This window comes from Phocoena phocoena, chromosome 11 (assembly GCF_963924675.1).
Source record: "Phocoena phocoena chromosome 11, mPhoPho1.1, whole genome shotgun sequence".
NCBI lineage: Eukaryota > Metazoa > Chordata > Mammalia > Artiodactyla > Phocoenidae > Phocoena > Phocoena phocoena.
The window spans coordinates 60,496,921-60,511,547 of NC_089229.1; the positions used below are offsets into that span (position 1 = coordinate 60,496,921).

Sequence of the window (14,627 nt, forward strand, 5' to 3'; positions counted from 1 at the left end):
ATTGTTTCTTGACAGCTTTTCCTTTGTTCCTGCATTCCCTCAATTCCCTTAAGATCTTTTTTTTTTTTTTTTTTGGGTGCGTTGGGTCTTTGTTGCTGCGTGTGGGCTTTCTCTGGTTGCAGCGAGCAGGGGCTATTCTTCGTTGCGGTGCGGTGGTTTCTCTTTGTTGCAGAGCACGGGCTCTAGGCACATGGGCTTCAGTAGTTGTGGTGCACGGGCTTTGTTGCTCTGTGGCATGTGGGATCTTCCCGGACCAGGGATTGAACCCCTATCCCCAGCATTGGCAGGTGGATTCTTAACCCCTGTGCCACCAGGGAAGTCCTCCTTGCAGTTTCTTACTGCACCACATGACAGTACAGCTCACTGGGCCAGAAATGCCCTACTGCTCCAACACTCCTGGAAAACTCTTGGTCTTCAAGACACATCTCAAGCATCCTGTGCTCTATGAGGCCTCCCCACTCAAGCCTCAGGAGAGGATACTGCCCCAGGACACTGTATGGGTGGCCAACAAAATGAGCTGTGGGTCTCGGAGCAGTTTCAGAGCAGCAATTTCATCTTTCTCATCCTTTTCCCAGTGCCAGTGTGAGATCCCCCTAAATAAAGGCTTATGAAAGAGAAGGAAAAGGATAGAGACAGGAATGCAGGATCACTGGAAGGGAGGAAGGCCTCAGGACCAGGACATAGAGTCAGGGAAGCTGACTTTATCTCTTTCCTGTGCACACCCCTCCCCCCACCAGTCACTGTTCAGAAGCAGTGGATTGGATACCCAGGGAAGGATCCATCCAAGCATTTGACAAGTAGGAAAGGCCGTGGTGAGGCAGAGCGGACAGGCATCGGATCACCATATTTATGTTTCCATGTACACCGACTCTACATAAACTGCATATTTACACATGAGAACTGGTACAGGCAGGTTGAGGATTTCTGGAACAAGGGCCTTGCTGAACACTCAAGTGGCAGACACTCAGCTGAGGCCTACGAGGGAGAATGGCAGGGCGGAGGAGTGGAGAGACGGTCTTCTGGGCAGAGAGGTGGGCAGCCATGTGGACAGCCCTGTGGGAAGGGGTGGGCCTCCTGAGGACGGGCCAGGGAAGCCAGGCGCTGCTGTACACACTCAGCTGTCAGCCGTGCTTCTGGGTCTGCATCCCAGCAGTCCTCCAGGAGTTCTCTCAGGCCACCAGGGTCCTGGGAAGAATGACCAGGAGGCAGGCTTTACCCCAGGATCCTGAGTGGGCCCATGAGTGGCCCCAAGGTTAAAAGGTATCTATCATGGCCCTGATCCTTCCTGGAGCCTTCTTCTTCCCCTTCACTGAAATCCAGCCCTTTGCATCTTGTTCCCTATGAGACAGGTTCTCTCCAAAGAGTCCACCTTTTCCTCTGAGGAGCTAATTCAGGTTAATTAATGGTTTACCGTGCTGATGGGAAATTACTCTCCTTCCTCTCAGGCAATCAGGGTCTTCTACAAACAATGCCTGGGCCTTTGTTATCTAACCCAACAGACACTTGTGCAGTGGAAACTTCAGATCAGGTAGCAGAAGAATGGGCTTCCTGTTAGGAAACTATTTTCCTCAGAAACCCTGAAATTTCACTATTAGGCCACTGTTTTAACCCTTTATACTTAGTTCTGGCTTTTATTGGGTCATGGCAGAAACACAGATGTGTAGGACAAAATGAGGAATTATTGGATTAAATGTTGGGCTCCAGTGTACTAGGAGAGGAGCCATCTTGGGGGCAGAGCTCAGGGCAGAAGCAAAGCCAAGGAGGGCTTCCTGGAGGAAGGAACTGAGGAACAGGGCAAACTGATGATGGAGAGAAGAGAGACAGACAAAGCAAGACTGAGCAAGAGGAAGGTGTGTGTCTCAGGAATGGGCTGTGTGAGACTTACGGTGGAAGGGGATGAACTGAGGTTCAGAGCAAGTTTGCCCTGCTCCCGCTGAACATGAGCCAGGAGGGTGGGAGATGAGAGGGGATAGGAGTAGGTGGGCTGGTCCTGGTGGACAAGTCCTTGAAGCCCGTGCCAGGATTCTGCAGGTCCCCAGCCCACCAGCCTGTGGCCTCTTACTGTGGCAAAGCAGCACCAGGTGGATGGGATGTGAGGGCGCCTTCTCTCCTCCACTGCCAAGGTCCACAGCTCACAGGTGGTAGGGGTGCTACCCAGTTCTGCCTCATAGGCCAGTTGGAAGGGTGGTGTTCTGCTGTCTGGGAAAAGGCACAGGGGGTGTCAGCTAACCCGAGGGGGTGCCTTCTTGCGGAACGGCCGAGAGGAAGAAGGGAAGAGCCTCCTGGGTCAGGAGGTAGGTGGGTCTGGAATGGGTGGGTGGGGCATGAGGGGAGTGAGGCCACTGTCACATCCAACCTTACCGGGTCTCAAATCTGGGCAGCGGCTCATGATCTCCCACAGGAGCAGAGCCAGAGAGTAAACGTCAGCTCGCCGGAGGGCCGTGCCCCAGTCCTGTAGGTCCAGAGTCTTGTCCAAGAGCTCCGGTGCCATGTACCTCTGGGTGCCAGCCTAGACAGCAAGGCATGGAGGGCCAACAGTCATCACCACGGCACTCCTCACCACACAATGGTCCACGCAACAACCCCCCAACTAGACTCAGCAACATCCCACGTGCTACAGGTGCTGCCACACTGTTGTCGCATCTTCAGCAGCAGCGCCACCAGCATCCCGGGGCTCACCCTTATCCAGAGTACCGACCTCCATGATGGCAGCTGGGCCTCGGGGTTGAGTAGGAGCCCAGGATGGGGGCTGGGCAAGGCCAGGGAGCACCAAGGCGAGGCCCAGGTCTCCAATGGCACATGACCCATCGTCCCGAATGAGCACATTCTGGCTGCTCAGATCCCGGTGGGCGATACCTGGTTTATATTGGCCTGTGGGAGAAGCCAGGTTGAAGGGACATGAATCTTCTTCCTCTCTCTTTTTGACCCAATCCTTCCCCTCCAAGCTAAGGGAAAATCAGAAACAGCGGTGTGGCTCCTGACTCCCATGGCTTCCTGCCCCTAGCTCACCCACCATCCTGCCAGCGTTCCTCATGGAGAAACGCCAGGCCCTGAGCCAGGGACAGTGCCATCCGCAGGGAACTTCCCCAGTCACTGGTGTGCTGGGCCAAGTAGTGGCACAGGGAACCCTGGGGAGAAGCAGAGAGAAGAGAGGGACACACAAAGCTGGAGGTGGCTGATCCACCCCAGGGAGCAGAGATCAATTGACCCCCCCTGCATCTCCCAGCAGACTTACACACCGACACACCCAGGGCAAGGCAGCAGGCAGTGGACGAGTGAGCACGTGCATCAGTTGGATTGACAGGAAAAACAGTAGCTCTAGTTCAAGTGCCCCGAGCACTTACTGCGTGCCAGGCCTCCTGTAGCCCTCACTACAACCCTGGGAGGTAGGTACTCCTGTCACTCCTGTTTTACAGATGAGGAGTTTGCTGGAACTCCCTGGGCAAGAGAGTAGCAGAGCTTGACCCTCAGCAGTCTGACTCCAGCATCACTCACCTTTAGCCACCTCATACTGCCTCACAGGACTTGGGGTAAAGACAGAAACAGAAGAGGCAGAGCGGGTTAGGCGGGGCACCCTCGTGAACCACCTGGCCTGAGGTGTCACCCTGTAGCCGAGCGCGGATGGGGAGAGCCGTTGGGTAGGAGAGCAGCTGGCAGGGAGCAACTGGGAATTGGAGGGAAAGGAGCAATAGAGTCCCTCATTCTGCAAACATTACTGAGCACTTTCAGTGTGCCAGGAAAGGTAAACAAACAAACAAAACTAAAAAAGCAGTGATTTTCGAGCTAGGCAGTGAGGTACATTGGTCAAAGAAGGGACTTGCCAGAATTCAAGATTTCAGAGGTGAAGGAATTACAGGTGCTGATAAAGTCCCACGTCCTTAGCAGGCCCACAAGGCCAGTGTGGTCTGGCCCCTGCCTACCGATTACTCTTCATCCTCTCTTATAGTACCTTTACTTTTTTTTTTTTTTTTTAATATTTACTTATTTGGTTGCACCGGGTCTTAGTTGTGGCAGGTGGGCTCCTTTAGCTGCATCTCGCGGGCTCCTTAGCTGCAGCACGGGACTTCTTTCTTGTGGCATGAAAACTTTTATTTGCAGCACACACGTGGGATCTAGTTCCCCGGCCAGGGATCGAACCCAGGCCCCCTGCATCGGGGGCACAGAGTCTTACCCACTGCGCCACAAGGGAAGTCCCTCTTGTAGTGCCTTTTCTTTCTGCACTTAACGCGCTTGACATTTTACACATCTTTTTGTGTTTGCTTGATCCATTTCTGCTTCCCTACTACTCTATAAAATCTGGAAAGGCAGGGACTGGGTGTGTTTTTCCTAGCACAGGAAGTGCGACATATAGTTCATAAACATTAGTTGAATGCCTGGAGGTAATTCTTTAACAATGGTTTTCCTTGAGGTTGGGAATACGAATTGTTTTGATTTCTCCCTTTTCTTGTCAATGTAAGTCAGAAACGTTAGCAAGTACTGCTTATAATAATTAAAGGTAAAAACAATACAAATCACTTTTAATGTTCTACAGAAAAGGAAATCTAAACGATAAGAATAAAGCAAAAGAATAAGCGTGGACAGGGCCTCGCTGCCATCCAGCACCCCCGCCCCGACGCCTTCCCACACACAGGCAAACACACACATATGCGCTCCTCAGCACTCACCTTGGGGTGTAGTTCCAGTACCAGCAGGGGCCCACAGGGCAGGGGACCAGGGCTGCCCCTGCTGGCGGTGATCAAGCGGACAATGTGGTCATGCCGTAGGCCCGGCAGCCCGTACAATGCTCTCTCAGCTTGGAACTGGGCCACAGCCCTCAGGGGGAAGGCCTTGATGGCTACCAGCTTGCCTTGCAGCCGCCCGGCCCACACCACTGCGTGACCTCCTTCCCGGATTACCTGGTGAGGACATGGTGCTGGGTGTGGGCCCCAGCTAGGAGCAGAGCCAGGCTTCCTCCCCAGCACACCCTCGGAGAGCGCCCAGAGGAGCCCGCCGCCCACCCTCCCCGGGCACCTGGGAGAAGCACAGCTCAGGCAGCTCCGGCAGCTCGGCACTCCAGTCCCTGCCTGAGTGTGGCTCCGGCTCCGGCTCTGGCCCACCGTGCACTGGGCAGGCCTTCCGTTGTAGCAGGGCTGAGGCAGAGGAGAGCCTTAGGGCCGGGGTGCATGGGTATGGAGACTGGGAAGGGGGCTTTGTGGGAAGTGATGGGGGTCAGGGCGCTGGGACAGTGTGTTGGGGTCACAAGGGAGGGGTGGGGCAGATTAGTACCCAAGATGATGTTGCTCAGCAGCAGCAGGAGAAGGAGCAGCCCCAGCAGCACCAGTGCCGTCCAGATGGACTCGCCTGGACGTTAAAGCAAGAACGCGGGCTGGATGAGCCCTGCCCCAAATCGTGCTCTCTGCTCCTCTCCCGCTCCTCAGAGAAGTTGCTTCTCCACCCGCCCCCACCCTGGTCACAAGCCCCTTTATCTCCCAGTCACCAGGGCAACCAACTTCTCAAGGCCAGGAGGAGGAACGCTTGGGATGGGGGGTAGGGTGAGAATTGGCCCTGGTTCTACCTCTCATTCTAACCTGGGCTCCAGCCCCCACCTGGCTTCAGCATCCTGGGTGGCTACCTGGGATGGCCTTGGGACCCTGGGAACCAGGTGTCCCAGGGCTCCCCAGATGAGGCAGATGGCTGTAATTGGCATTGCAGAAGTCAGTGCCACAGGAGCAGGTGAAGAGAGCAAAGCTGGGACTAGGATGGGCTCGGGGGCTCGGATCACAGTGGGGGGACTCACAGCCTGGCTCATCACTGTCTCGGCATCCTGGTGGGATGGGATTGGGAGAAGAGGAGAGAAAGGGGGCGAGAGAGAGAGAGAGAGAGAGAGAGAGAGAGAGAGAGAAAGAGAAAGAGAAAGAGAGAGAAAGAGTGTACGAGTGAGCATAACAGGGTCTGGGAACACGGAGGGGGTCCCTTCTCTATCAGAGGCGTCCCTTCCATCTCTTACGGGCTTTTCTTTCCCTCCACACATTCCCTTTCTACTCCTCTCCTCAGCTGCCACCCCCGCCCCCCGCAGGATGTGCCTCTCCCCCACTGGCTATCGCCTGCCATGTGCTGTGCCACTCACCTTGCATCTCCACCTGTGCCTGGTCTTGGGTCAGGTTCCAGATCCCAAAGCAGCAGCGGCTGTAGAGGCAGCGGATAACCCTGGGGGGCCCTGGTCCTGCATCTAGCAGCTTCCCCAGATTCTTGGTGCTTCCCCGCACTCCAGGGGCCTCAAAGAACACACAGGTCCGCCTGCCTGGGGGTGCTGCGGCCCAGGGTAAGGAGAGGGGACGGTTCGAGATGAGAGTGAATGCAGGGGCAAAAACAGCAGCCAAAGAGAGACAAAACATGTTTTATATCCCAGGGCCAGCCTGGTAAAGCCACAGGAGGAAACAGGGTCAGCAGAGGCCTGGAACCTGACCCCCACCAAGGGGACCCATAGCTGTACCCATCACCTTCACTTGCCCACCCCATCACCACTCTTCCAAAGGGGTGGCTGCTGCTTCAAGTGCCCCCTCCTTTAATGGGTAGGTGGAAGGACCCTGCTCCTCCCTGTAGACACTTACCTTGCACAGCTGTGGGAAGCAGTGCCCAAAGCCCCAGAATCCCCAGCATCGTGCAGTGGGAGGTGGGGAGCATGAGCCAACACAGCTGCCCCTGGCCAGAGCTTCCTTCAGATGCGGGCACCGTGGGGCTTCTGATCCTTCAGTCCCCAACTCCGCCCCCTCCCTCTTCCCAGTCTCTGTGGGGGAGACGGCTGCTGAGGGGGAGAGGATGGGTGTGGGGAGAAGCAGGGAGAGAGAGGGAGCAGCAGAGAACCAATCTCACGTCTTCCTCTCTTCAGCCACCTCCTCTTTTCTCTGTAAAGTGGGAGGAGGGCGCCTTAGTGGTCCCGCTGAGAACCCAGCAATGCCTAATTTCAAACCTCTGCCCTTTGCTGACCCTAGGACGAAATGCTGGATCCTGTCAGCCCTTCCCAGGCTGGAAACCGAAGAGAGGTCAAGTGCTCAGACCCATTCAGCTGTGCCCAAGAGCCTTTCTAGCCCTTATTTTCTGGGCTCAGATCTGCAGTTCCCTGGGCACAAAGAGGCTTCACAGCCTATACTAGAGTTGACCTCATTTTCCAAACTCAAGAGTCAGAAAAGCGGTTGTATAAAATTACTCAGAGTTTTTAAAAAATCACATTGAAAATAGGTATGCTGGTAAATTTTATGTCATCAAAATTTTTTTTTTTTTGCGATACGCGGGCCTCTCACTGTCGTGGCCTCTCCCGTTGTGGAGCACAGACTCCTGACCCGCAGGCTCAGCGGCCATGGCTCACGGGCCGAGCCGCTTCACGGCATGTGGGATCTTCCCGGACCGGGGCACGAACCCACGTCCCCTGCATTGGCAGGCGGACTCTCAACCACTGTGCCCCCAGGGAAGCCCTGTCATCAAAATTTTTAAAAAATCACATTGAGTCACACACTAAACACATCACCATTATTGAAAAGGTAACAAACTTTTATTGACCACCTACGTGCTAGGGCACAGCTAGGGCTATGAATTTTACAATCATCTCATCTAATTCTCCCATTGAGCTATTTATCATTATTTTCACTTTATAGGTAAGAAAGCTGAATTTAGGTAACTTGCCCAAGGTCACTGCTAGGAAATAACACAGCTAGGATTTGGACCTTGTTAAGTCTGACTCTAAAGCCCAGGCCCTGTTCTTTGCACTTATGCCATGATGCCGGAAAGAAAATACAGATTGAGAAAATGTGCATCAATACCTGTGAGCAGGCCACTAACTAGAAAAAGATACAGTTCAAACTATCACCACCAGAGGTCAGCAGACATAGGAGAAACTCGGGGACACAGTGAAGGGGCAGAAAGGGCATCCTCTGATGACTAATATCCATAGTACATCTCCAATATCTATTAAGGGGCACGAACTGTAAAATGTGAAGAGAGGGCACAGGGTATGTAGAGGGAATGTCAGCATGGAGATGGAAGGAGAGAGGTCTATAGCTTGTGCTGCAGTCGAGAGACAGGAGGTGTCCAACTCCACCAGATTACTGATCAGAATAAGGGAAACTACAGAGCAGCTGCCTCCCATGAGAATTAGAGCCAGAGGAGACTGGTTCCCTGTTTTCCTAACCTTCTGTTCCCCTGGTGGCTGCCTGGAAACCCTTTCTGGGGATGGTCTGGCTTAGATCAGGGCTGAGGGCCTGAGTACTCTTTGATTCTGGAGCCTTTCTCCCAGGGAGGCTGCATGAGAGGGTAAAAGCTCCAGTAGTGTGAAGCAGCAGCTAGAGGAATGACCAGGGCTTGGAGGCTGGTGGATAGCTGCCCATCCCCGCCTGGGTCCTTTTGGGAGTCCAGTGAGGTGGAATGTTGTACTTAGTTACAACTATCTTCCTTCACCAGCTCCCAGATCAGTAAGTCTGGGACTGAGGGGAGGAGTTGAAGGTAAAATAGTTTCTTGTGTCAGGAGTGTCTTAGGAGACTCTCCTCCAGAGGAGAGCAAGGTAAGGATCAGGCAGGCAGGCAGAGTCTCCTCACCCAAAGCCTTGGATAACTACTCTCAAGACAGAAACGTTCCAGTCAGGTTTACAGGAACTGGCAGTCAGAGTTTAAAGTTGAGGTGGTGAGAGAAGGGGTAAGGACTTGAGAGCTGGGGGATTAGGAAGGTCCTGAGAGAGAACTTCAGCATAGAAGAAAGGTTTCCTGGATTCCATATACACAAAGCTCTTCATTAGGATGCCCTGATTAAAGTCTGCAGTGGCCCAATAATTTACCTTTGACCCCACTGATGACAAGGCTAAAGTGAGTTGTTGATTCAATTTATAAAATATTAGGTCCTAGTCTTAAAAAGGTGTTCCATTAAGTGCTGGACCTACAAAGGTACATGTGATTCCTGCCCTCCAGGAACTCATAGTCTAGAAAGGCAGGAAAATATATCAATAAGCAACCAGAAAACTGTGTCAAGCTAGGGGTATGAACAAGGAGCTATACCAGCAGAAAGATCAAACAAGCTAATTCTGTTCAGGGAATAGAAGACAAGGGAAGAAAAGTGCCCAGAGGTTTCACAGCAAAAGCAATATTTAAATTGTCTCAAGGTAAACACAATGAAAACAAATAAAAGGAGGCTGATTATTACAGACCAAGGGAACAGCAAAAATAAAGGCAGCAAGAATAAAGGTATGAACATAAAGTGTGTATGGTGGTGTGTTGGGGTCAGGGGAGATTGAGCAGGAAAAAGGGGTATGAGATATGAAGCAGAAAATCGTGACTAGAGATAAGACTGGGACCAGACTGGAAAGTGTAGACTTTTCCTGAAAGCAAAGGATTTTACGCAGGGGTCTGGTGGCAAAGTGGAAGATGGATGACTGAGGCTCAGGGAGACTAGAAGAAGGGAGATCAGTTACAAGACCTAAGCAGTAGCCAGGGTGAGTACTAGGACAATGGAAATTTAAAAAAAAAGAGGGAGGGAATTCCCTGGAGGTCCGGTGGTTAGGACTCCACGCTTCCACTGCAGGGGGCCCCAGGTGTGATCCCTGGTCAAGAAACTAAGATCCTGCAAGCTGCTCGGCGAGACCAAAAAAAAAATCCACAACCCCAACCCCCCCAAAAATAGATAAAAGAGGGAAAAAATTGAGATACACTGTATTTATTTATTTATTTTGGGCTGCGTGTGGGCTTTTCTCTAGTTGCGGCGAGCGAGGGCTACTTTTCATTGCAGTGCACGGTCTTCTCATTGCGGTGGCTTCTCTTGTTGCAGAGCACGGGCTCTAGGCGCGTGGGCTTCAGTAGTTGCGGCTCGCGGGCTCTAGAGCGCAGGCTCAGCAGTTGTGGTGCTCGGGCTTAGCTGCCCCACGGCATGTGGGATCTTCCCGGACCAGGGCTCGAACCTGTGTCCCCTGAATTGGCAAGCAGATTTTTAACTACTGCACCACCAGGGAAGTACCAAGATACACAGTATTGCTAATTGACAGGATTGGTAATCAAATGAATGTTGGTAGATGAAAGGCAGAATTAAAAGATGATTCTGAGGGGAATGGGGGAATTCCCTCGTGGTTCAGTGGTTAAGAATCCACCTTCCAATGCAAGGGACACGGGTTCGATCCCTGGTGGGGAACCAAGATCCCACATGCTGCGGGGCAACTAAGACTGGACGCTGCAACTACTGAGCGCGCAAGCTCTGGAACCCTTGCGCCACAACTAGAAAGAAGCCCGCAGAGTGCTGCAACAAAAGATCCCGTTGCCGCAACTAAGACCCGATGCAGCCAAATAAATATTTTAAAAAAGAGATGATTCTGAGGTTTCAAGCATAAGTGATCAAGGAGTAGTAATAGTGTTAAGTGAGGTGAGGAACACAAAGGATTATTTTTCTTTCTTACATGTTGAGTTTGAGTTATCTGTGGGACATCCAGATGAAAATGTGGGACATCCAGATGAAAATGTCCACTAAGCAGGCTGCCAGGATGAGAAAAAAGTGAGGCATTTTGATTTGGGAGTCATCAAAATGTATGTAATAGATAAAGAATGGATGCAACTTGTTTAGGGGTGAAGAGTAAGGAAAGGACCCAGGATGGGGAACAGCAGTATTTCAGGGACAGAGGAAGAAGTGGCTATGAAGGAGACTAAAACAAATAGAAAGGTTAAAGGAAAACCAGAAGTGCCTCAGTTTCACACTCAGTGGGAAGAAAGCACTAAGACACACACTGTTGCAAAGAGGTCTAAGAGGCTAATGACTGAAAGACCACCTGAGCAGGCAACCAGGGTGCTGGTATTGATAAGAAAAAATTTGGTAAACAATAGGTGCTTAACAAAGTGGACTGAGAGGTGAATAAAAGAGAAAAATTAAATGTAAACTACTTTCACTAACTTTGGAAATGTTAAGAATCAGATCAGCAGCTTGAAGAGGAAGCACAGGTTTTTCAAAATGGGGGGTGGGGAGCAGGGAGGCAGATTTTAACATGTTTATAGGCTGATAAAAGGGGACCCAGGAGAGACTGAAGATAAAAGGAGAAAATACTATCGAAACAAAGAAAAGAAGTTAAAGAAAACAAGGTTGAGAGCACAAGTGGCAGGGTTGGCCTTGCCAAGGAAAAATATTTCTCTCAGGAGAAGGGGGTAAACTGGCACTGGTGAGTACCTACATGTTTGTTAGACAGAAGAGAGGGAAGTCTGAGGAAATTGATGCTTCTGTTTCACGAAATAGGAAGCAAATCACCTGCTGAAAACTGGGGTCAGGATTGGGAAATTTGCAATTAATGGTATGTCTCACTCACCAGACTATGAACTACTTGTTAGCAGGGCTTGTCTTATTTCATTTTTTATCCTCAACCTAGCACACAGTAAGGGCTCAATAAACGTTTACTGACTGAATAGCTGGCACAACTATTAAAGGCCCATTTATGGCTCCAAAGCCAAAAAATAAACACTCCCCCCCCAAAAAAAAACCTCCAATAAAGTCAAATATTAAAATGTTATATTGCTAATGGCTACATAAGGAAATCAACTGGCTGGCTGAGTGACTGACAAAACTGACATATGGAATCAAATGACCAAAACTAATCAAGAATGCTGGTAGCTATATATAAACAAGCAACCAAGGATTCTTAGGTAGGAAGGGAAGTAAAGGTATAGGCTGATGGGAAATGGGAAAGGCTGTCAAAATAACTTCAATTTCAGTTTCAAGGGGCCATGATCCAGATTCAATCATTTGAGACACAGGTTGGTATTAACTAAACGTAAAATATGTTGGAGCTAGATCTTGGTTTCTAAATACCATTCTCCAATAAAAAGAACAAAGGCTCCTTGGAGAAATGGCTGATCTAGGGCTGGGGCAGGGAAAATACAATATGAGCCTGAAGCATCTTGTGTATCAGAAAGAAAGAAAGTGCTCAAAAAAATAAATGGATGTAGCCATATCAAGGGGATGCAGAAGTCAACTTGAAAGCACTCCCAATGTCCAAAGCTGGGACAATTCCATCAAAATAGTGTATAATTGGATTATAACCACCCGCCTATAAAATAAATATACGTGAGTACATGCTAGTTTAAATTAATGGAGAAGAGAGAGTTTCCTCACAGAAGCTTAATTCCCACCAACCCCATTAAGGGTGGCCTAGACTTACTTGCAAAGAATAGGGAAAGAGAAACAGTGGAGAAACCAAGCAAACACTACCTAAACCAGGCGTTGAAGGTTTTACCATCAGTAATGTCACGTGGTTATCACATACTCCTTGATAGGATGTGATGAGAAGGGCATTTCACCTGTGCACGTATTTTTTTTATAAAACCTGTAAGCTCAGTCTAATAATGAGAAAAAAATCAGACAAATTCAGACTGGGGGATATCCTACAGAACATGGCCAATACTCCCAAAGACTGTCAAGGTCATGAAGAACAAGAGAAGACTAAGAAACTGTCACAGAGAAGACTTGGGAGACATCAACTAAACGCAATGTGGTATCCTGCAATAGACCCTGGAACAGAAAAAGGCCAAAAATGGATGAAGCCCATAAAGCCTGAGATTTAGCTAAAGTAATGTACCAGTGTCAGTTTCTTAATTTTGACAATGTACCATGACAATGTTAACAATGGAGAAAACTAGGGAAGGGGCATATAGAAACCCTCTGTACCATCTTTGCAACTTTCCTTTGAACTTAAAAGTATTTCGAATAAAAAGCCAAATAAAAAAAAAGTTGGGCCTGCCCCTGTTCCTCTAGTCCTCCACATTTCTATGTAGTCGTGGCACACTGATTTGGTCATGAAACTCTTTACCCGGGAGTTAAGTGTTGGAGAACTGCACTGATTAACATGTATGTAACAACAGTGTAGCTGGAAACCTTTGTTGGGTTTAGTATATAAAGTTATAACCATATTCTCCCCATTCCCAACCCTCTCAACACACCAGAGACATGGCTTTTTATTAAAAAAACTTTTTTTAATTGGTTTACAAAGGAGCTACAGACTACATTGAACTAATCTTTGTACAAAAAGGAAAAAAAAAAAAAAGCCCCAAAACACCCAGAGACAAAAGGTAGGGGGAGAGACAAGAAAGGAAGATACAAAAGAGCAGGAAGAAATTAAGACAAGAGATTAGCATCATACATACACAAGATCAAGGAGGAAAAAAGAGCGAGAGAGATGAGAGAGCATTTAAAAGTTATTTCCCCACATAGCCCCGGTGATAATCGGATTGGAACCAACAACAAACACAGCATGAGATTATTAAGAGATTTAAAAAAGGCAACAGTGGTATGGAGACTGGTTATTGACAGTGTTAAGAGAGAGAAATAAACTTGTTTTAGGCACCAGAGACTGGAGCACTGCCCCTCCCTCCCAGAGGAGGAGAGACTCGGGAAGAGGAAGCAGGCCCTGGAGCAGCTGCCATTGGTGTGTGTAGACGTGGTCTCCTCAGGTCAACCTCAGCATGTTTTCCCAAAATCTTTGTGCCCTAGACTCTAGGTGAAAGCTATGGGATGCCACTGGGAGAAAGCGGTGATCAGAAATATGAAGACTTGCCCTTGTGCACACTGTTCAAGAGCAGCTGCTGGGAAAGTGGGGGTCTGGGTAGAGAATCCCATTCCTCTGTGGAGAAGGCACAGTGTAATTCCTGAAGGTGAGAAAGAGGAAAACACACACCCCAGGAGAGGTATCAACAAGGTCCTCACCACAGGCAGCCTCAGCCCCTTATGTTATGCTTTTTTTCGGATACTGAAGGGAGCTGAGGGACAATCACCATGCCTCTTCTTGCTCAGCAGGGACATGGAAGGCTGGGGTTGTTTGATAATGAGGAAAGGAGAAAATGGGACAAAATACTCATTTCCCTCAAATGAACATTGGGGAGGAAATCTTTTTGGGTTCGGGGAAGTCAAATTAGAGAAGACCTAGGAGGGGAATAAAGCCAGGGACTCCCATTTTTTTCCCTTTCCCAGACTCCAATCTAAGGCAAGTGAGCTAAATCTGGAAGAGGGAGTAGGAATTTAAGCTTAAGGCTGCTTCATGTCCTCCTGGGGGCTGGTGTTTAGGGAAGGCAGACAAAGAAAAGAAACAGGTCAACCTCAAAGCTGGTCTGCTCATCCTCCTAGATGAGGTCTGTACCCCAGGAGTAGAGCCAAGAGAGGCACCAGAGAGCACACAGGCTCCTAAACAAAAGTAATAACCTACCCATACTTTATCAGCAGTTTTCAAAAGCAATGTTTTCCGGGACTGGAGAAGTGCCATATCCTCCTCCCTTTCCCCAAAGCTACTGCTGCCACCTTTCATCCTTGCACATAAGTTACTGGCTCTCTTCTAAGGGAGATGAAACTCTGAGATTTCACATTTCTCCTCCCAACTCCAAGAGGCTACTCAGCTTTGAATAGGGGAAAGGAGAGTTATGCAAAGGGCCCCTCACTTGAGGCGGCTAGACTATCCTCATTTCCTTGGTACCTGGATCAGAACTCCTTTGATCTGATCCCAAGGTCCAAAAGGCATCAGGGTACTTACAATTGAATGAAAACTTTAAGTAACTAGCACCAGGGCTCCCCCAAAGCACAAAAGGGGCCTGATTAATACCCTCAGAAGAACCCCTCAAAAGGTATATAAATTTATTGCGTCCTAGCAAAG

General features: G+C 49.6%; 1 protein-coding gene across 2 annotated transcripts; it reads right to left on the bottom strand.

The window, feature by feature from the left end:
• Positions 1 to 861: 861 nt before the first annotated feature.
• Positions 862 to 6,639, bottom strand: AMHR2 (anti-Mullerian hormone receptor type 2). Of its 2 annotated transcripts, XM_065887723.1 has the most exons (11): positions 6,591 to 6,639; positions 6,107 to 6,289; positions 5,612 to 5,803; positions 5,266 to 5,340; positions 5,011 to 5,129; positions 4,665 to 4,895; positions 3,014 to 3,128; positions 2,699 to 2,871; positions 2,362 to 2,509; positions 2,063 to 2,199; positions 862 to 1,185 (listed from the first exon to the last, which is right to left on the bottom strand). In XM_065887723.1, exons 1-11 carry the CDS (start codon positions 6,637 to 6,639, stop codon positions 976 to 978), a joined length of 1,632 nt encoding a protein of 543 aa, XP_065743795.1. In that variant the 3' UTR covers positions 862 to 975. The 2 variants fall into 2 exon arrangements, with proteins under 2 accessions (XP_065743795.1, XP_065743796.1); XM_065887724.1 differs by lacking the exons at positions 2,063 to 2,199; positions 2,362 to 2,509 and having other exon boundaries at positions 976 to 1,185.
• Between the last annotated feature and the right edge of the window lie 7,988 nt (positions 6,640 to 14,627).